General features: G+C 44.0%; 1 protein-coding gene across 1 annotated transcript in view; it reads left to right on the forward strand.

Annotated features, from left to right (window-relative positions):
- Cfap43 (cilia and flagella associated protein 43) overlaps positions 1-22720 on the forward strand; it is an 84214-nt gene that overhangs the window by 55557 nt on the left and 5937 nt on the right. Inside the window, exons 19-34 of the mRNA XM_057779909.1 lie at positions 578-655; positions 1344-1469; positions 3257-3361; positions 4332-4448; positions 5975-6205; positions 7683-7889; positions 8266-8355; positions 8611-8691; positions 9415-9540; positions 12013-12132; positions 14827-14934; positions 16327-16413; positions 17104-17192; positions 19419-19632; positions 20571-20683; positions 21981-22140. Coding sequence (XP_057635892.1) covers positions 578-655; positions 1344-1469; positions 3257-3361; positions 4332-4448; positions 5975-6205; positions 7683-7889; positions 8266-8355; positions 8611-8691; positions 9415-9540; positions 12013-12132; positions 14827-14934; positions 16327-16413; positions 17104-17192; positions 19419-19632; positions 20571-20683; positions 21981-22140 — 2052 coding nt within the window. The remainder of the gene's footprint in view (positions 1-577; positions 656-1343; positions 1470-3256; positions 3362-4331; positions 4449-5974; positions 6206-7682; positions 7890-8265; positions 8356-8610; positions 8692-9414; positions 9541-12012; positions 12133-14826; positions 14935-16326; positions 16414-17103; positions 17193-19418; positions 19633-20570; positions 20684-21980; positions 22141-22720) is intronic.

The following is a 22720-nucleotide window of genomic DNA, read 5'->3' on the forward strand; positions in this document are numbered from 1 at the left end:
TTTCACTACTTATTTCCAATTTGTATGACTGACATCAGTTTGATGTTGTCTCGGTGGTCATTTACAAACTACTAGATTTAAGCAAGTATCACAGGGATATGATTTCATAGTTTGCTTTTTTCTTTCTTGAGTGCATATTTAAGTGTTGGCTCATGTGCATGTGTGCATGCATGTTTGTCCATGTGGCAGCTCAAGGTGGATGTCGGGGATAGTCTCCACCACTCTTCCACCTTACTCACTGAAGCAGGGACTCAATCAAACTCAGAGCTTACCAATATGCTTAGTGTTGCTATGCAGCTTGCTCTAGGGATTCACCTTCTGAGCCTGGAATTACAGGCAGGCTGCCGCGCACACCTGGCATTTATGTGTGTTTCTGGGGGTCCAAACTTTTGTGCTCTCAATCGTGTGGCAAATCTTTTCTGGGTGAGCCATGCCCCAGCCCCTGTATATTTTATAGTCTTTGCAAATGTTCTGTTTCCATTTTAAAGAAGTGCTGCCTATGTATCTATCAGAGTAACTCCTCATTCTCCTGTCATCTTCTCCCGCCTTACTAAGTGAGATGCTTGCTCCATTTCAGGCCATCAAAAACGAGGTCAGACTGTTTTCACAGAAAAGAAAAGAGATCAAAAGAGGAATCAAGGAGCTTTCTCGAACTGTAAGTGCATGGTTGCATGCACTGAAATGCACCAGCCTTCCATCAAAAATTACATTTTCATCTTATTTTGTTTCACACCGTATGAGGAGGTTTCCAGGCTCAAAACTTAGCTATATCACACTTCAGTGTTAAAAAAACAGTGCGTTCTCCCTCTGCTTCCCCCAAGTGCCCCATCTTACGTTGTATTTTAATACTTATTTTCTTCAAAGTTATACACTGACTTTTTTCTTCTTTAAAAGCGGCCTCTGCCCTACTGACCTTCACCATGGCTCTTGTGCTTTTCCTACCTTTTCTGTTTGTGCCTCCGTCTTTCCAAACGGCCTCCTTCTACCGTTTCTTGATGTGTTTACGTATGCATTCCTGAGAATGGAGCCACCCACTTTCTCCAAGAATCTTTCTACCTTAATTAGCCTAACCAACATAATTCCCTATAGCCCTCCCCAGAAGCAACGAACTTCCTGACCTTCCTGCCCAGAGATCTGTCTCCTCAGGGAATCCACTCCAGCGCAGTGACAAGCTGCTGTTTGTCATTAGATGAATGGATTTCTAAATAGCAGACCTAAAACTTTGATAGCCACAATAAGCCTAGACTGGAATTCTGTATCTCATAGCATGTCCAGAGAGCACACCACCTGCTCTAGTGGTCCACTCTCTACCCGCCAACACGCCTTCGTATTTCAAACTTCAGATTACGAGCATGATGGAAGAAAACGAAAAAGTGGAACCAATTGCAAAGTTAGAGGGACAGGAATTCTGCCTGGACCTTGAGGAGCTGGAGAGGCTTCACGATGAGAGCGAGGAGGAGGTGGCAAAGGTATGAAAGGGTCTCCCTGAAGTCCCAAGGGGGACATGAGAGACGTAAAACAGAGCGATGCCGAGAAAGGCTCTTCCCATGTAAGTCTCCCAACACTCTGGTCTTCGCAAGAAATACCAACCCTAGATTTAACTCCTAAAGAGAATCACACCTGGCACCATAAACCCACCTGTTAGCACATCTGAGTGTAAAATACGAGTCCTTGAGAGAAGAGGCACCCCCGAGCCAGGGTCTTGATGACCCTAGGGCCCTAGCCAGTGTAGCAAGAATGATAAAAACCCAGAGTCAGATACAGGGGCTAAAGCTGAAGGTCAGAGAAGCAGAGCTGTACGCCACTAGAGAGACCTCTTTACCTTTACCAATGCTCAGACCGAAGGGGCGATCCTCAGGCTGCCTAGGCTGCACTGTGTCTCCACCAAACCTCAGACTCCACACTCCAGTGAATTCCTATCTCTTACCCTGTATATTCCTCTCTCTGCCCAGCCATAACACTCTTATCTCCACCTCCATAGTGCTGGGGTTAAAGGTGTGTGATTCCCAAACACTGGGGTTAAAGGTGTGAGCCACCAACACCTGGATCTGTTTCTGGGTCAACCTTGTGTAGCCCAGGGTGGCCTTGAACTCACAGAGATCCACCTGCCTCCGTCTCCTGAGTTCTGGGATTAAAGGTGTGTGCTACCACTGCCTGGCCTCTAGTGGCTTAGCTCTGCACTCTGATCTTCAGGCAAGCTTTATTTAATAAAGTACAAATAAAATGTCACTACATGAGAGATTATTTTTAACCAGTTTGTAAATAATCCTGCCACCAGAGTGAAACCCAAGGAAGTTGGTAGACAGAAGTCTGAGGAACAAGAAGTGCTGTGATTCACTTTCACACTGTGTTTTTGGGCAGACTCTTAAACAGGGACACTTAATTGCATATCTATTATGGGATATCAGCAAATAAAGCCAATTGAAGCTACATGTATGCTTATAAATTTTTAAAAAGCAAATAATCTAGTTCTCTAGATAAGTGGATATTATTGTATTGTAAACATAAATAAAAGAGGAATTAAGTAAAAATTTTCAGACACAGGCCACGAACTGGTCCTTCATATGTGCAGACAGGAATGAAGCTAGCATTGAATATCCTGTTGCATTATATGTAAATATGGGTTTCAGTCTTTTGATAAAACAGGGAGAGGGGACTGGAAAGACTTAAAAACAAAACAAAGTTGGGTGTAGCTCCCTCTCTCTGTAGTCCTGGAACTGGGGAGGCTGAGATGAGGAAGTTCCTGAAACTCAACGAACCAGCCACCTAGCCTACATGGAGAGCCCTGGGACAGTGAGCGATCCCGTCTCAAACAACATGATGTTCTGAGGGGGACACTTGACGTTGTCCTCTAGCGTGTACTACATGCACATGTGCATGTGTCTGTAAGGAGAGAACTCAGGAAGACATGCCACTTGACTTCCGCAGTTCTGTCTGGGTCAGTCATTCCGTTTTCGTTACCCCTAGAGGGTGTCTGTCCACACAGCCCCTTTGTTGACAGTTGTCCCCTGGCCTCCCTTACCGGCCTTCGTATTGACCCAGAAGTCAAGGAATCTAAGCCTTGACCCAAGCCGTGGGAAGTGTTCTCAAAATAGGACTGCGTGGCCCAGAAGTTCACCACAGTGTAGGGCAGCTGTGGGAAATCCTGTAAAAACACTCCCACTAACTGGGCAGCTCTGACTAGCTAGCGAGCTGGTAATAACATATTTTTTCCTACGCAGCCATATTTCCACTTTGATCTTTCCCTTACTTTAAGATAAGAAAAGATGTGGAGATGCATAACTTGGCCAAGAGCTATTTAACTGAGCTCATCCGGGAGGAATGCTGGAATTCCATGGTTGTGAAGGGCCGAGCCCTGAAGGTAATGCACACATGACCCTGAGCACAGAATCCCAGCTGATGAGAACTCTCATTAAAACATCCCATCACATAGCTTTTTAAAAAGTAAAGGAAATCCACACAGCAGAGCATTCTGTGGCCTTGGCACCGCCCATGGCAGATTCCACCAGTTCTCACACCTTCCTTTGACTCATTCTCCCCTCTGCTCAGTCTCATGCGCTTCGAAGACAGTGCACTTCCAGGCTGCCCTTAGTACCTTTTCCTCTGTCCCGTGTTGCCCCGCACCCTTCTCTTAGTGCCTGCCACCCCAAAAGGCTATCTAACCATGCTCTACACAGATTAAAAGGCAGACAAGACACTGTCTGCATTTATGCCTCTGCTTACCCTGGCGTGCTCTAAACGGCTGTTCTCTTAATCGCATTGGGTAAAATCAAACATCTCGCTCTATGCGCATGTCCTTAAATAGCTACTAACAGCACCTTTTCCCTCTTTCAAATATGCCTTTCCCTTCCTATCCCCATGTGGGTGATAAAGTTCACAGCCACCGCACACGTATGGGATTGGGTAGCGTGAGTGGCACATTTAGAGGGAGACAATTCTTTTGCCAGAGCTGCCCTATGTCCTGATAGATATTTTACACCTTCCTTGGCCTATGTCTACTAACAGGGACAGCTTCAGACTACTAAAGTAGCAACAGAAAAGGTCTTGAGACACTCCCAGTGTATCCGGGAGAGAAGGAGGGTGTGGGGAAAGTTGGTCTTGAGAATCATTGCTCTAGAACGAATCCCTTCACAAAAGCACGCTGTTTTATGCAAAGGTCATGCCCATAAGAACAGCGCTACACCGCTTCATTCTAAAGGTCCTGGGGTCAGCTCCTCTCACTGTGTAATAACCTCTGGATTGATTTTAATGAAAGGAAACATCCCCTATGCTCCCCTGATGCCCACAAGTATAGTAGAAATGAACTTGATCCATCTTGGTTTCCACCCGAGTGCTTCCATATCCCCTATGTGGTTGAGAACTTCCCCATGAAAGCGCGTACCGAAGAAGAGCTGCAGCAGTTGAACAGAGTTCTACAGCAAAAGAAGACCGAGGCAGAGTGTCTTAAGGTACCACTTTAAACATGGGCGTGTGTTTACACACTTGATGTAATTTATTAAGGGTCCCCGTGCTGGCTATGGTCTTCGGAATTGAAGGAACCTCAGTTGAGAAATCGCCTCCATAAGAACCCGCTGTAGAACATTTTCTTAATTGGCAATTGATGTGGGAAAGCACAGCCCATGGAGGGTGGTGCCATCCCTGGGCTGGTGGCCTGAGATTCTATAAGAAAGCAGGCTGAGCACGCTAGTAAGCAGCATCGCTCTGTGGCCTCTGCATCCGCTCCTGCCTCCATGTCCCTGCCCTGCTTGAGTTCTTGTCTTTGCTTCCTTCAATGATGAACAGTAATGTGGAAGTGTGAGCCAAATCAACCCTTTCCTCCTCAGGTTGCTTTTGTCATGGTGTTTTATCACAGCAATGGAAACCCTAGCTAGAGCTGGGCAATGGTGGTGGCGCACACCTTTAATCCCAGCACTCAGGAAGCAGAGCCAGGCAAATCTTTGTGAGTTCAAGGCCAGCCTAGTCTGCAAGGGCTAGTTTCAGGACAGGCTCCAAAGCTACAGAGAAACCCTGTCTTGAAAAACCAAAACAAGGGAAAAAAAGAGAAAGGAAGGAAGGAAGGAAGGAAGGAAGGAAGGAAGGAAGGAAGGAAGGAAGGAAGGAAGGAAGGAAAGAAGTAAAGAAAGAAACCCTAGCTAGGACAGTCCCCATCATGTGGACTTGTGCTGAGATTAAATTAATATTAAGTTTGTATATATTGTATATTTATATTCCTTGTTAATTTATAGGCTGTATCCTCATAAATATATAATGCTATATCCAAATAATAAAAATGGAGTCTATATCCTATATGTTGATTAGTCTTTGAATATGAGAATTTGATTTTTAAAGCTGTACCTTGGGCGCTTCTCATATCCTGCTCAGAGGTTGTCTGGATCTACAATCCCTTCTTTGTCCTCCCTCACATTAGGGGCCATGCTTTATGGTCATTGACCAAAGATGAAACTGAATCTATGTTGATGAAATTTATGATTTCCCTAAAGCAATCCCAGCTACAATTTCTAAACAACAGTCTCCATCAAAGCAGTAAAAAGTGTCCCTGTGGCATAACTTAGTTTTGGCCAGAACTTTGTACCCCCTCTTTTTCTGAAACGTAAAATGAAGGCGTACTTAAATCAACTTACACTCTCTAATCCCATGTGAACAAGTTCCTTAATAAAATATGAGGAGAATTTTTTTTTCTGGTTTAAGTACCAAGAGAAACTCAGAATATTTACAAGCAGGTATCATCTTGACATAGAAACGTAAATACTATGGACTAGCAAGGGTGGCTTTTATTCTTTTGATTTACAGTGAGTCAGTTTCTGAAGCTTTAATCTCTTCTGTAGCCATCTCAGCATCCATCCTATTGAGTCAAATTGTTGGCAAGACAATTTAACCTCTTACAATGAGTGTTGAAATAATGAAATCACCTAAAACTTGCCCTTGGTGGCATTCTAATTGCACGAACTCCATGTCATCTCTTCCCTATGCTCAGCTACGGAAAGAAATTGTAGAGGCCCAGTCTTCGGCCACTTTGATTAAAAAGCATCATGATGAGGAGGATGAAGAAGAAGAGGATGAAGAAAACGTAATAAAAGACACCAGCCTGCCCAACTACATGCTTGGTAGTTTGAGTACTGATTTTGGGGCAGATACCTCTCTGTTGACAAGTCAATTGGAACTTCATTCCAGAGAGGAGAAAATCAACCAAATTATATTACTAAAAGTGAGTGACTTTCTTTTTTTTTTTTTATTAAAAAAAAAAAAACTCTGACATTTCCCCCACAATGTTCCTTTCAAGGGCTCACATAGAAACATAGCAGTAGTCAAGTAATACCTCTATAACCTTTGAGAAATACACAGATGACTAGCTTTCATGTCTTACAGACAGAGCTTGTATGCAAAAGATACTCCCACCCATTCAAACTGGATTTGATGATGCCAAGTTTTCTAGGGAATGCTTTTCCTTAACAGACACAACAGACGTTCTTATTAGAACTTTAGTTGACTCAAAGAAATGCTTTAATTCCACGTGCCCAGTAACTACCCATGCATCACTCTGGATCTTGTAAAATCAGTATGTGATCTGTCTACTTAACACAGAGAAATACAATGACCTTAAAATAAGTATGAGGTTCCTCTGGCTGCAACTCCTTGACTTCTGCCAAAGGAGACAGTCTCAGAATACACCTGGAACAAGAAGTCTCTAATGAATATTCTGTTTGAATCAATAACTAAGGTTGTAAGTCATTTGAAATTCCATCAGCTATTCCCATTCTCCAAAGTTCTTCAGCTGTGTCTCCAGTTTCTGTCCCCCTTTCCATGGGGCTCAGCCCTTGCTTCGCATTCTCTTCTCCTCCTCCTACCCATGGCACATCTGTTTATTTATACACAGAACTGCTTAATCACCCCTGATTGGCTTCTGCTCCTCTTCTTCCAGTTGCTGTCTATCTTTAAGTAGGTCATCTGAGCCCAAAATACCTATAGACCTAGGTGTTAAAATCATGCCCAGCCTACTTTAATGATTTCATCTTTAGTGGGAGAAACTGATGGACCAGACTTTGACTTAACATAAACCTGAGTTTGAATTAGAGTTGCCACTTTGAGTTGAACCTTGAGCACTTGGGTTGAGTTGGGGCAATCCACTTGGATCCCCATAGCTATTGGCTGACCTAATTGGCTTATTCATCTTCCCCCTTCTATTTGAGAATGACTTAACTCTATAAAGGAAGTATACAGGCACAGTGGTCCTTCTCTGCAAGACTCTCCAAACACTATTGCTTCTTTTCTCTGCATCTCCTCCATCAAGTTTCCAAGGAAGAGGTGCTGAGTTCTGTATATTGCTTTAAATTTTTTATGGTAGATTTTTAAGGACATGCAAAAAAAAAAAAGTAGAACTGTCCAATAAGCTTCCGAGCACCCGTCGGTACTTCCCAGCAGACCTGCCTGTTGAATTACAGCTCACATCTTAGGAAGGAGGCGGTTAGGGTGTAAATATTGCTGCGGCCTTAATTCAAACCCAGCTAGCTACCCCTGTATATTATTAAACCTAGAAATGACTTGCTGTAAATACCAGTCTGGGAAGACAATTTTGACCTTCCTAAATGATATTTTCTGGAATGATCTTAGAGTTGTATATGGGATCGTGTTACCAGAAAAGACATAAGACATGATGTGTCTTCAGTAACCTATTGATATTTCAGGATATCATTTACAAGGTAAAAAAGGCTTTCAACAGCGAATTTGATGCTGCCTATAAACAAAAAGAGATTGAAATTGCACGCGTGAAAGAAAGGAATGTTAGAATTGAAGAAATTATTGCAGACCTGGAACTGGAAGAAAAGGTCTGGCAACCAGTGTTTGAAGACTGTGAGAAGCCAGAAAGAGCCCTTGTTGTGGAAGATGATGAGGTACAGGCCCAGCCATTTTATCCCTTCCCGTGTCTTAGGAGATCTTACTAGCTCTGATTTGTCCATCCTCTTGTCTGCACTAATTTTAGAAGCAACTGTGCTAGGCAGCACTTAGTTACAGAGGACAGATGCAGGTGGCCTAGCGACAACAGTAGAAAGGAATCCCATGGATCCAGGGACGATCTAAACATCAAACCTAGAGAAAGCATCATCCTACAGCAGAAAACTGGTTGAAAATCTGCAATACTCTTTCAAACCCCCTCCTTTAATATCTTTTAACTTTGCCCAGAATGTGGAAGGAAAATATGACTTGATTTTTTCTAGAAACTAGCAAAAAACAAACAAACAAACAAAAAACCTATACTTTCTCTTTCAGATTTTATTTCAAAAACTCCTTGCTCCATGGCAAAAATCGAAAACAGAAATGACCACACCCTTTGAAATGGAGCAACAGCAGCAAGCACTGGTATGTGGCTTTGCTCAGTGGTACCCCAAACCTTCTCTCCATCTTAGAAACACCCATGCATTGTCACAGTCCAGAGGTCATTTGGATCTCGGCTGCTGTCCTTCTGTTCTCTCTCCATGTTTCTGTCACTTCCCAAGTCCCAAATGTAATCGTTGTAATGGCAGGCAGGCAGCTGCCTGACACATTAACTCTGTTGACTGTCATTAACTGTCTATTCTATTTTAATTACCTTCTCTGATCCTGGTTCTCTCCCAGGCCTCCGATGCAAGACACAGAGGCCTGATGGACATGATGGGAGGTGTTCTGGAAGTCAAGAAGGAAGACATCTTGAGAATGGTGAGCTACTTGGCCATCTTTGGGGAAAATGAAATGAGGTAGAAAGAGCTACTTAAAGTTCATCATTTTGTTTCCTGTAAAACTCAGTTTTAGAAATTCTGCCACCCCCAGTATTCAGTTACCTAGAAAGATGCCAACAACAAATTTGCCTTCCTTTCTCACATACACTCACCACCACCAGAAGGAGGAGGAAGACAAGGAAAAGAAGGAGGAGGAGGAGAAAGGAGAAAGGAAGAAAGAAAAAGGAGGAGGAGGATAAGGAGGAGGAGTAAGAAGAAGGAGAAGGAGGAGGAAGGAGGAGGAGGAAGGAGGAAGAAAAATGAAAAAAGAAGGAGAAAGACAAGGAAGAGGAGGAGGAGAGGAAGAAAAAGAAGAAGGAGGAGGAGGAGGAGGAGGAGGAGGAGGAGGAGGAGGAGGAGGAGGAGGAAAAAAGGAGGAGGAGAAGGGACGTGTCATCCCAGGTCTTCCTGCAGGTCAAGCTACAAAGATACCAGCACCATCTGAGTCTGTTACTTAAGAGTCTGGGCAACCCTGAAACGACCACCATCCTCTCAGAGTCATAGAAACCCAGTTGTAAGGCTTTCCCACATCCTTCTGTCTAAGCGTCAGGTTATCCCCCTTAATGTTTCCCTTTTTAACTGCCACCTGTGCTGGGAGGTTTTCCCGGTAGTGTTCCATTGATGCTTATATATGCGAGAACATGCTCTTTCCTTGTGCCTCCAGGTGATCCCTCAACCTGCTTTCATGACAAAATCTGATGCTTTGTGGAGTGAAGAAGAAAGGAAACAATTCAAAGAGTATGAGAAAAAAGTCAAGGAGTTAAATGAAGAGAGAGATAAGTACAGAAAGGTTAGAAGAACAGAAAATTAATAAAAACATCTCTAGACTCTCTAGGTCAAATTTTCCTAATGCCTTTAAGAGCTTAGGGATAATGATTTGACTTAAAGTCCCTTGAGAACTTAGAGGTTGGAACAGAAAAAACTGAGGGCTGGAGACATTTAAAAAAATGAAATGCATAATATTTTTAAAGTTCTTGTTGATGTCAACAATTTCCACAGGTTACTGTTTGTTTGATCTTCTGTTCTCTTTCCATATGCTTAAGGAACACCTAGCACATGCAAGACGTTACAAGGGCTTGCTCTGTCTGGGCTGCAGCGATTAGAGTTCAGTAGTGCTTCTGGCTGATTCAGTCTCAATCTCATTGAAAGGATTTGAGAAGAGAAAACTACAGCCAGCATGACACATAGTTCAGGTCTTATTTGAGGGCTCTGCAATATAGTTCCATTTGTATGGTCTCCCAGTTCAAAGAAACATCCCCACATGAAAATGTCTCACGCCGTAGAAGAGACATAAAAGTTGTTGGTAATCGGGCATGATAGTCCATACCTTCCTCCATGGCCCCTGCCTAGCCCCGGTTTCAGTTCCTGCCCTGACTCGCCTCCCTGATGGCTGTGACCAGGACATGTAAGCTGATGTTCTTCCCCACGCTGCTTTGGTCGCAGTGTTTATCAAAGCAACAGAAAGCAGGAGGACAAGCAGTGACTTTTACACTGTGTTCACTCCATGTTTTAATGTAGCTTCCTGCCTTTGCCCTCACTTCCCTGAGTGGCCATGATAGCTCCATGGTGAAGCCCCAGTCTTGATTCAATGCAGTATTTGTCCTGGTTTGCTTTCTATTGCCACGATAAAACATCATGACCAAAAGTGACCAAAAGCAACTCGAGTCAGAAGAAAGGGTTTATTTCATCTTACAGCTTGTAGCCCATCATGAAGGGAGGTCAGGGCTCAAGACAGGAGCCTGGAAGCAGAAGCTGAAGCTGAGAAAGAACACGACTTGCTGGCTTGTTCTCCATGACTCTCCCTGACTGTTTCCTGTTCAACCCAGTACCACTTGTCCAGGGTGGGTCCAGGAAGTCAGCTGGACCCTCCCACATCAGTCACTAATCAAGAAAATGCCCCCCCCCACTTGTCTACAGGCTATGTGATGATGACAACCCCTCAATTCGTTTCCTCTTCCCAGATGTCTCTAGCTTGTACCAAGCTGACAGAAAACTAACAAGCAAGGTACCCTTGCCTCCTCTGCACCTGTTCTCATGCCGGTGAGAAACAAAACACAAACACAAAATACAGATTCACCCCCAGTGGTTAAGTGCAATCTCAGTTGGATTTTTCAGAAGTTTTCCATGTTGTCTTACTTTTTGCTCTGCCTGGTCTCTCACACGGACACATAGATCTACTTAGAACTAATCTTGTTTCAGTTCACACACCCCATCTTCTTCCCTAACACTGGACCATGAACTAATTTTTCAGTAATATAGAATCAAGTCCAGAAGGCTGGGGAGATGGCTCAGAGATTAAGAGTGTTTAGTGCTCAGTCATAAGGATGGGACTTTGGATCCCAGCACCCACATCAGGCTATGCACGGTGCTTGGAGCACAAGCTCCAAGGGATCCAACACCCTCTTCTGGCCTCCATGTGCACCTGCCCACTCAAATATTTTCTCTGTCTCTGTCTCTCTCTCTCTCTTTCTCACACACACACACACACAAACACACACACGTAAATATTTTTATTTAAATATCAAAACAAAATGTATAATATTAAAAAATCAAGGTATTCAAAAACAGAAGAGGAAGAAAAAATTTTAGGGCAAAATGTTGTATGCGTAAATTGTTTTCTGGAAAGATTTGCTGCAGTTCGATTTACTAGGCCTACCTGATTAGAGATCTTTAACATTACTTTCCTCCAGTGTAATCTTCAAACATCCAGGCTGGGCAGACAGCTCCGTATCCTGGTTAAAGAGCTTATTACACAAATATGAGACCCTGAATTCAAATTCTTAGTTCTCACTTTAAGAAAACTAGACCTGGCTGTGCATATCTGTGACCCTAGGGCTGTGGCACCAGGTTGGGGAAGTGAGCGGGGTGGAGGGTGGACATGGACACAGGCATATCCTGAAAGCTTATTGGCCAGCCAGCCTACCCCAAAGGGTGAACTTCAGGGTTAGTGGTCTCAAAGGAATAAAACAGAGTGATAACTCGGGACACCCAACGTCATCATCGGGCCTTCACACCTGTGTATACAGGCACATGCATACACACACATACACACACACAGGTATGCACACATACATATACAACACACGAATACACACAGAAAAGGCAATAAAATGAAAAATGAAAGCAAAATTGCAAGCACGCAGCATTTGAGATGAGTTCAGGTAGTGCTCCCTCCGCCTTCCAGAACTCTGCTTCTTCTAGGAGGTAAAATGCAAACACCAATTGAGACAAACATTTAATTATTCTGTTGTCTCCCATTTAGTCTTTAGAAACTGAACTGAAGAAACTTCAAAACTCTATCCAAGAAAGCACCCAGAACTTTGACGAGCACTTGAAGAGACTCTTCGAAAGAAGAGTGAAGGCGGAGATGGTTGTCAATCAGGTACACGAATGCTTCCTTTCTGGATCTTGTCCTTTCAAGTAGCCTGTGGGTCATCCATTGCTCTTAGGCTCTGACCCGCATGCTGACCCGGTGCTGAGGCCATGCACGCTGGTGGGCCCCTCCCCAGTCCCTCCCGAGGCCCTGCCCCAATCCTCCTCTCCACAGTCCCCTCCCCACCCCGCCCCCAGGCAGGCAGGCTCTGCTCCCCTTCCTCTCTCTCCTGCTCACTTTAGGGAGAGTAGCTGTTTCAGGGAAAGGGGGGCGCTTCCAAGAGGTTCTGGGGGAGATGGATATAAAGTAGGAATGGACGCATGCTCTAAACTTGACTAGTACATACATACTAGTACTACATAGCTCTGCGCATGTGCCAAAGCATCACCGTACCCGGTAAGGGGTGAAATACGTGGTTTATGAAAAATACTTCAATTACACTGTTAGTTTTCTTTAACATGCTTAGAATATCTTCTTGTTCACATGATGAGGGGTGACCAGACTACCAGGAAATGTCCAAAGGACTAATGAGTTACAGTCACTTCTAAAGGACACCATTTAACAATCAAAAATAAAAGGCTGGGGTAAAACACTTGCCTTGCATATGCAAGTCTCCAGCATCAACAATGATAACAACAAAAATTATTTATCATTGTTGTTGTTTTGTTCTTTTTTTATTGTTATTTCAATTTGTTGAAACTCCTCAAAGTTCTCCAAATTCCTGGATTTGTGACGTTTGAAGAAGAAAAATGCCTGCTGGTCACTGTCTCAGTTTCCCGTCCTGCTGCTTTGGACTACTGAGAACTGAAGAACAATGGCAATGGGTTCTTGATCCTATTGCATGTAATGGCTTTGTGGGAGCCCAGGTAGTTTGGATGCTCACCTTAATAGACCTGGATGGAGGTGGGTGGTCCTTGGACCTCCCACAGGGCAGAGAAACCTGCTTGCTCTTTGGGCTGAGGAGGAAGGAAGACTTGATTGGGGGAGGGGGAGGGATTGGGAGGTGGTGGCGGGGAAGAGGCAGAAATCTTTAATAATTAAATTAATTAATTAATAAAAAAATCAACAAGAAAAAAAAAATCCTCTGACAAGGCCGGGCGATGGTGGTGCATGCCTTTAATCCCAGCACTCGGGAGGCAGAGGCAGGCGGATCTCTGTGAGTTCGAGACCAGCCTGGTCTACAAGAGCTAGTTCCAGGACAGGCTCCAAAGCCACAGAGAAACCCTGTCTCGAAAAAAAAAAAAAATCCTTTGACAAAAGGGAGAGTGAGTTTATTGTAGCTCAGAGTTTTGAGTGACAGTCCTCCACGGCAGGGTAGCCCAAGCATCAGGAGTCTGAAGCAATGATCCCCTTACGTCCGGTCAGAGCAGCAACGAAAGCATGTGTGCTGCCAACGCCTCGTCCTCCTTTTGTGTGGCCTGCGGTCCGTTATCTAGTAAGTGACCCTCACCACAATCAAGATGAGTCTTCCCTCCAAAGGTGATCCAGATGATTCCCCACAGTCATGCTCAGAGGTCCCTCCCCGCTGACCCTGGAGCCTTTCAAGTTAACTGTCAGCACCAACATCTGTCACCTTCAGACAGCCACAACGGGCAGTGTCCCAAGCTGTAAAGTATCCAATATCCGGACTGAATCTCCTTATAAATTCTGTCCCTAGGCAAGAAAATGATAGTAGAAGTATCTCTTTATAAAATATTTCAAGCTGGGTGGTGGTGGCGCACGCCTTTCACCCCAGCACTTGGGAGGCAGAGGAAGGCGGATCTCTGTGAGTTCGAGGCCAGCCTGGCCTACAGAGTGAGTTCCAGGACAGCCAGGGCTATGCAGAGAAATCCTGTCTCAAAATAATAATAATAATAATAATAATAATAATAAAATATAAATAAATACTAACATATTTCAATTAGTAAATGGAAAAAGTGAAAACAGGCAATGATCATTTTGCCACTCTCAATAGGTATCTTGGGCTTGTGCTTTGAGCACCCAGAGCTGCAAACCCCAAAAACAGCACAGTACTGTATAAGCCCAGGGAACACAGAATAACCCACGGTTTTGCCAAAAGGGTTCAGCCAAGGTCTGACCAGGCCTCTGGATCCAGCTGCCAGTTTTCAAGGCCTAGAAGCAAGTTGGGAGTTTCATAGCCTGCACTCAGCTGAGACACGAAACTACAGACTGCCAATTGCTACAAAAGGCGAGAAGGAGACATAAGAGGACACGAAGGTTCTAAGAGATTTAGGAGAAGTGACAAAATATTGCTAATGGATCAGCTATGCCACTGTGCCAGGCGTTCACACTAAGGCAGAGGGACAGAAACACACAAGTTTGTTATGCCTGGAGTTGAAAAGTAGTCACTGTCGGAGTTGAGCCTCTGATGACGCCTGGTTCTGGGCTGGAGAAGATGACTATTTTTAGTCCAGTAATGAAAATAAGAGTGTTGGCCTGTATGATTGATCACTCGTTGAATGATTTGTTGGTGTTAAGTATTTTTCTGTGTATGTGTTTTGCTTACAGGAAATGACGGATGAGGGAACAGAGTCAAGTACTAGTTAGGAGTCCCCACGTGACTTTTCTTTGAGGCATTCACTTAAGGGACTCCTCCCCTCATAAGCTTGTCTGATTAGCATCAAGTCTACGACCACCAACAGGACGTTCTTTCTCCGCTAGGAGTGTTGACCTTCAACATTCTTCCTCTTAATATTTCCACAGGAGGAGCTGAAAATAAACAACCTTGTGTTTTCTTTGCTGCTGGATGAAGAACTGAGCTCCAGGGAGCAGTTCCTGAACAATTACCTTCTGAAGAAGCAGGAGGAGAAAGTAAGTCCGGGCCTCTCTGGCATCCTCTGCTGCTTGCTTGTTCAGACACAGGTTCCACATCTAGAGCCTTATTTGATCAGAGTCACAGACTCGACTCTAATCGAGCGATCTTCTGAGACAAGAAGAACGCCTTGAAGAGGCAAGCGAGTCCCATCACAGTGATGTCTGGCTGTTTTGCCCCGTAGTCTTCCTTCTGCCCTTCCTACTCGGCCATGCTTAGAGCCGGTTCCAGGTCTGGGACTTTGCTAGACAGCCAGGTAAAGGACCCATGTCAGTCTCTTTATTAGCTGATGTGATTCCGCAGCTCAGATTCAGAACACTGTAGTGTCAAAATGACATAGAAGACAAGACCAAGACTTCTCAGACTGAAGTTAAAAAATACAGCTTTTAATACCAACCAGTTGTGTCGCACACCTTTAGTCCCAGCACTCAGGAGACAGAGGCAGGGAGATCTCTGTGAATTTGAGGTCAGCCTGGCCTACAGAATGAATTCCAGGACAGCCAGGGCTACATAGAAAATCCCTGTCTCAAACAACAGCAGCAACAACAACAATACAGCTTTTAGCCATGGGCTGGCTGTAGGACTTTGATCAAAGCACACAATCCTTGAAGTTGTTCACAGGTCATTCTCCAGGGAGAATCATTCTCTATGGACCATGTGGTAGTCCCAAATGTCACTGAACCTTGAAGTGATGGGTTAGCTTATAGAATGAAAACTTTCATATTCAGAAACGCTAGGTAGAAACATGAATGGATAGAGTTTATTAAGGAGATGGGTATTAATGCTGATTATTAATATGTAATGTTTCAGCAGGTGTCAGCCTGCATCGATCTTGTTGATGAAGCCGAGTATGCACACGTGTGCTGCATCATAAATGGCTCGTGTACTCACTTTTCAGTCTGTTTATCTGGCCAGGAGTGGTGGTACATGCCTCAGCACTCAGAAGGCAGAGGCACGCAGATCTCTGAGTTCAAAGCTAGTCTGGTCTACATAACGAGTTCTAGAACAGCCAGAGCTACTTAGACCCTGTGTCAAAGACAAAACCAAAAGAAAAGAAAAAGGTTGTTTATAATAGTTGCCAAGAACTTTTTACCAGACATGGTGGCTCATTCCTATAATCCAGCCCTTGGGAGGCAAACACAGGAGGAGCACAGGTTAAGGGAAAGCTGGGCTACATAGCAGACCGTATCTGAAATGTAACACCCCTGCAGGCTATTAGATGCCTCTGACACAGGAGGAGACCATTTCAGAGCGGCTGGATAACGCATGTTGGCGCCAGCTCTCGCTCTTTCGCATCCTGTGAGGCTTCTTATTCTTGCTAAAAACACCTCTAGCTTTGTCTAACCTGAGGACTCCCCAGTTCCAATGAACCGTCCCTGCCGTTCCTGTAGAGCAAGACTGCAGAAGCCATCCAGAAAGCTAGAGGAGACCTGGATGTGTTCAAGGAGCACCACGACAACTTGGTGGCCGAAGATAAAGTGAGTCACGGGTTCATCCCCTGGACAGTGCGGAGTTGTTGCACTTGGGATTAGCAGGGGGGGCGGTAAACAGGGCATAAATTAATTCCTTCGTGGATTGTTCTCTTTCTGTCATCTTTAGTTGTGAGTGAATTTCATTCTGGATGGCTATACTTTTCTGTAAAATCTGTGTGTTAGAACAATTTTTTTTTTTAATTTCCCTAAGTTAAGCTTTTTCTTGTAGAAAGATATTATAAGTGAGGTCATCAAGTTCTCACAAGTTTGTTCTCAAGCGTATGGTTGTGGGGCCCATGAGTTCCTCATAAAAGCAACTTAGTAGCAAAGCCAGCAGTGTGTGACAGAAGCAATAACCCAAATAACAACAACAAGATGGAACAAATGAGGTGGAGAAGGAAGAAGGTGAAATGGGTTGAACAGTGACTTCCGTGTTTTCTGAATAAATATTGTCTATAGACAGTACTATTCTAAACGCTTTTAAAGGCTGTTCTATAAGGTAACATTTTTGGTGCACTGGCAGGCTCCCTGGGCACAGCCCTTTAAGGAAGTCTTTGCATGGAGAGTGGATGCTCTCCGATAGCTGTAAAAGCCAGGTCTTACTGTCCCAGTGACACCGTCTGCATCTTAGAGGTTGTGTTAACCAATGAGAGACTTCTGTGTCTGCAATCCTGAACACGATGTGTTTATCCTTAGATTCTGGAACGCAGCTTCAAAAAGGAATTTTCTGACATTTCTGGTCACCAGGTGGACATACTCTACAAACTTTTTAAACGCCGGCCAAGGTTTGTTTCTCCTGTTGGGGACAGGGAGGACGGGGCCAGAGAGATGGCTCAGCAGGGTTAAGCCTGGTGACCTGAGTGGTATCCTTGGGATCCACGTGGTGGGATGAGAACAAGCTGCCCTCTGGCCTCCACAGTGTGCCACGGCATGCGTACATGTGTGCACATGCACAAAAATCAACAAACGAGTAAACACACGTCAAAAAGTAACGTAGTTATAAAGTTTTACCTTTTCCAAATTAGGTAGAAATAATCATCTAAACGTCCTGAGGTCACGCTGGTGTCTTATGACAGGAAATGAAGTGTAATGGTTTCTGCCCACTGTTAAAAGTGGCTAAGTGTCTGTGTCCTTATTTCACAGAAAAGCCTTAAACCATAGCTGGCATACAGATTTTCCCAAGACATATCCCTAGACAACCTAAGTCTTCTTTAGAGTGTAAATCGGAGTTTTGCATGAGCATGAGACAGGCTTATAAGACCACACACATGGAGCGGGAGGGAAATAGCAGTCTCTGCAGCTAAGTGGCAGTCTTCATTGCTGAACCTCCCCACACTTGCTAGTGGCCTTTGGATTCCCAGGAATAGGAAAATAGTCAGTACTGCCTTCCCAATGTATCTGACCACAAACTGCTTTTCCTCAGAGAATCTCATGTGACTATGTTCATGACAAAGTTTTTATTTGCAATGTTTTTGTTATAATAAAGTTTAAAATAAAAATGCAAAAGAAAGATAGCACAAAACAACGATTCGCTAGAGTTCTGAAATGTTTCTAAGTTGGGAGGAATATTGGAATAGTTTGCTAAGATAATAAATTGAAATTTTCAAACAGATGCAGTACAGAAGAAGTGTGCTGTTTGTCACAAAGGAGTGAGATAGTTTATGTGAGGGATACAAACTCCGGCTCTCACTTTGGGCAGGCTCCCAGAAACGCTGGGAATTTAGCCTAGGACTTGTCTCACGCCTTAGTTTCTGTCTCCTGTCTGTCTCTGTCTGTCTTCCTGTCTCTGTCTCTCTCTGTTCCTCTGTCTTTCTGTGTGGTGTGTGTATGCGTGTATGTCTGTGTGTGCGCATGCGTGTGTGCATGTGCATCTGTGCGCATGCGTGCGTGTAAGCCAGGGTGATCCTGCCATTGCCTTCCACTCTTTGGAGTTGTTTGTTGTCACCGTTGTTAGTTTTTGAGACAGATTCCCTCACTGGCCTGGGTCCTGTCAGTTCTCCTAGACTGACTAGCCAGAGAGGCCCCAGGATCTGCCCATCCAATGCTGGGATGGATCACAAGTGTGTACCACAATGGTGGACGTCTGGGGCTGAGGTCAGATGTTTATCTTGCTCAGAACTGACGGAGCTGGCTCCCTAGCTCAGGAGCACTTTTTCGTTTTTTGTTTTACTTTACATCCCCTGAGACAGAGTCTTAACTATGTAGCATTGACCGACCTGAAGCTTACTGTGTAGTCCAGACTGGCCTCAAACTTTTAGTTATCTTCTGGCTTCTGCCTCTTGAGTGAGGAGATTACAGTATTAGTTGCTGGGTCTGGCGAGAGGTGTGCTAATTACAAACCCAGTGGAAACACTTGGTCATCAAATAGAACTTTTTTAATCTGATTTCACTGTTTCTCAGACCCAGAGCTGGCCTTGGGCCAGTAACTTCTCCCAGAACCCGACTATCCTGTCTAGAGATATGGGTGGAACCCATCGCTATGGCTGTGCACTGCCAAGTATCTCCAAGGGGCATGCCTGGGACAAGTCTCTGTGACCCTCTTCCCTTCCCAGCCGCAGCCCAAGAAAACTAAGCTAAGTTATTAATATAGACAAAGAGTGCCTTTCTCCAGGTACATATGTCCAGGCATATTCCACTGAAGAAAAGATGCCAGGCGTGGCTATGCCAGACAGACCCAGGGGGCACACAAACTGCTATTGGGTGTTTGTTTGCCTGCCGACAATACACAGAAGAAATGGGTTCTCTAGCATGGGTAAAGCTGCCGGTGCCAGCAACAATGAGGCATGCTTCTAAGTCCAGGGCAGGTCTGGGGACCTAGAGCAGGGAACAACAAAGGGGGTGCTTGTCTCTGGAGTTACCCACTCACCAACCCTGAAGGAACACAGGAAGTTACCGTACAGTGTCAGACTTATGCTAATACTCTGTTAGTTAACAGTGGTTTTGTTTGTTTGTTTTCTTTTTGGGATTTGTAAGAATACGAAAGGTTGATGATCTTTTCTTGCTAATACCAGGATTCACAAACAGAAAACACATGCGGATGTGAACAGTCTTGTTCCTTATGGAGAGCGACCAGGATCTGGCAAGTTAAATAAGGAGAACTTTACCCAGCTAATGAAAGCCATGGATGAACTGGACAATATCAGTAACATGCCAGAAGGTTTGGACCCCTTCGTCTGGGAACATTTCTGCACAACCAGACGAACAAAAGTGGAAAATGAATACAAAGTATATAACTTTGTTTTAAGTTTTATTTTAAGTGTACTAATAGCAAATATCACATCTGTCAGTACATCCAGGAAAACTAAGTTTTAAGATCCTCTTGCTGGGTTAGTTATATCAATAATAACATAACAAAACAAGTAGTATTATTTGTGTTGCTATAAATCTTCAGGGTCCAAAATGATGGCCTGGTGCTAAGCAGTTAGTGTGCACTGGAAGTAGATGTGAGCAGTACCCGGAAGGGCTTTGAGTGGGAAACACACGAGGCTTAGCAGACCTACCATAAAATGGAGAATGCCTCGTGAATATTTCCACATTGCTTGTAAGCAGAATAATATCTCAGAGTGTGTTCAATAAAAAGTATTAGTAAAATGAAGTTTATGTTCCGTTTCACTTTTTATAATGTGATGACGACAACATCTAAATTACATGTGTGGCCCACAGCGCTTTCCCCCGGACAGCACTGTTAGATGTGATCTCGTTTTGCACAGAATGTGTTTAGCTCACCAGAGGCAGCCTCATCCTTTGCCAGAAGAGGGGTGGGGCTATAGTAACGTAAAGATGTGAGAACATGCTTAGCTGTGACGTGACTCTTCTGTTTCCTCTCTCCTAATCCCTAAAGTCAGCGCACATACATCGGATCAGCAAATTGTCCCTAAGTATCTATGATTCTAGAATTTCATGTAAGCATTGGGTGTATAGACATGTACATGATACACACACACGTCAGTTGCATACATGCTTTTCAGCAAGAGGCCAGTTTGATACTCTTTAAATTTCTCGTGGACTGTGCCAGTCATGTTTTACATAACTCACCTTCTCGCAGAGATTTAGACTTTTATTAATCTCTGAGGAAGATAGGCTTGTTAGGAAAAGTCAAAGACAGAAGTTGTCTCCAATCAAGTCCCCACAAACCCTGACACATTGGTGGTTGGCTTCACCAGGTCAAACAGAAGGCTGCTGGTCTCCAGGAAATGACGACTTTTCTCCGGAGGAGAGTGGAGGATGATGAGGCCGTGCAGCATGAGATTGAAAAGGTGTTCCAGGAGCTCCTCCGGTAATCCGAACCTCGTGGCTCATTCATTCACAGTCACAGTGTGAGCTGGGTTCAGTCAAGTAGGGCTACCATTGCGGAGCCGGCCTCCTACATGGCTGGTTCACAGCTGGTTGCCTGTCTTAGTCCTGGCACCGTGCTGAAATGTTCTATTTTATAGTGTGTGCCTTATTACACAAGACTTGTTTCAAAAGAGAATTTGCCATGTGTGCTCTTAACACAAAGAAACAAATTTTGGGTGGTGGGAAATCATATAATTTTGTGTAAATCTGTCCGTCACATAAAAACACAAAGAGCCTGACTCTGCCAGAGGAGAATTCCAGACTCAAGACTGAGTGGATTTCCAAACAAGTTTCTCCATAAACACCCACCAGGTTTGTGTTTTTCTTCATGGTGGTTTTTATTGAGTGCTTTGTATAGAAGTCTTTGCTTCAAAAACGTCGTATGTATATCCACATGAATAAATACCTCAGAGATGCTCCCAAATTCATCAGGACACATTATTTCTAGATCTAAGTTATTGGGGGAATACAAACTAGGCAATAGATTTGATAATTAGTATATAGACTTAATATTGCTGCTATATTATCAAAGACCAATAAAACTGCCAAGTGGTGGTGGGCACAACTTTAATCCCAGCACTCCAGAGGCAGAGGCAAGCAGATCTCCATGAGTTCGAGGCCAGCCTGATCTAAAAAGTGAGTTCCAGAACAGTCAGGACTATTACACAGAGAAACCCTGACTCAAAAAAACCAAACCAAAACAACAACAAAAAACCCCAAACAAACCAATAAAGTCATAATTTTAAAAGACTTGCCTTTCAAAGTATTTCTACTTCATTTTAAAATTCCTTTCATTACAATCAAAACTACAGTATTTCCTTACAATAAAAGAGTGTGACTAATTCTGTCCCTACTGTTGCCTGAGCAATCCAATTAGAACTCCAAGCCGGGCGGTGGTGGCGCACACCTTTAATCCCAGCACTCGGGAGGCAGAGGCAGGCAGATCTCTGTGAGTTTGAGGCCAGCCTGGTCTACAAGAGCTAGTTCCAGGACAGGCTCCAAAGCTACAGAGAAACCCTGTCTTGAAAAAAACTAAAAAAAAAAAAAAAATTAGAACTCCAGATCGAGTGAGGAGGCACCTAAAGGGGCTTCTAGGAACGGTGTCTTTGGGAAAACAGTCTTCATACCACTCAGGGTGCATTCCTTCGGTTGCTTAGGAGTTCATTTCTCAGATAATAAGTGAAGTTTGAAGCCTAAATATACTACAAATACCTCTTTTGAAATCTTTTTCCATTTAGATTACAGGAGGAGAAAGTGAGATTCCAGGTGAACTTGACAATACAAATTCTTCTTAAACAAGGACAAGTAGAACTGGAGAATTTCCAGTTGATTCTGGAATATTCCGATGCAATTCTCATCAATAAGAACATAATTGAAGACTTGAATTCTGTGATCCGGGTAATTATAGTTTTTGAACATATTACCTTTTACATAAAATGCTTTATAGTGTGTCTCGTTCCCATGGTAAGTGTGCTAGCTAGTTTTACGTCAACTCAACAAAGCTGGAGTCAGTGGATCAGTCTGTACCAAGCCTGTAGGGCATTTTCTTAATTAGTGACTGATGGGGGAGGGCCCAGCCATTGTGGGTGGGGCCATCTCTGGGGTGATGGTCCAGGGTTCTATAACAAAGCAGGCTGAGCAAGCCACGAGGAGCAAGCCAGTAAGCAGCACCCCTCCATGGCCTCTGTGTCAGCTCCTGCTCCAGGTTCCTGCCCTGCCTGACTTCCTTCGATGATGAACACTAATGAGGAACCATAAATTAAATAAACTCTTTGCTCCCCAAGTTGGCATTAGTCATACAGCAATGGTAACCTGACCAAGGCAGTAACTTTAACTCAGTTACATGAGTGTTTCGTCTCAGCAGCCGCCACTAGAGTCACCCATAGAAATCTGTAAAAGTGCCCAGCACACACATACTGTTTAAAATCTCCCTAGACAGTGGGGCTAACTGTCCATTCTAATATATCTTAGTTATATA

Source organism: Chionomys nivalis, chromosome 8 (genome assembly GCF_950005125.1).
Source record: "Chionomys nivalis chromosome 8, mChiNiv1.1, whole genome shotgun sequence".
NCBI lineage: Eukaryota > Metazoa > Chordata > Mammalia > Rodentia > Cricetidae > Chionomys > Chionomys nivalis.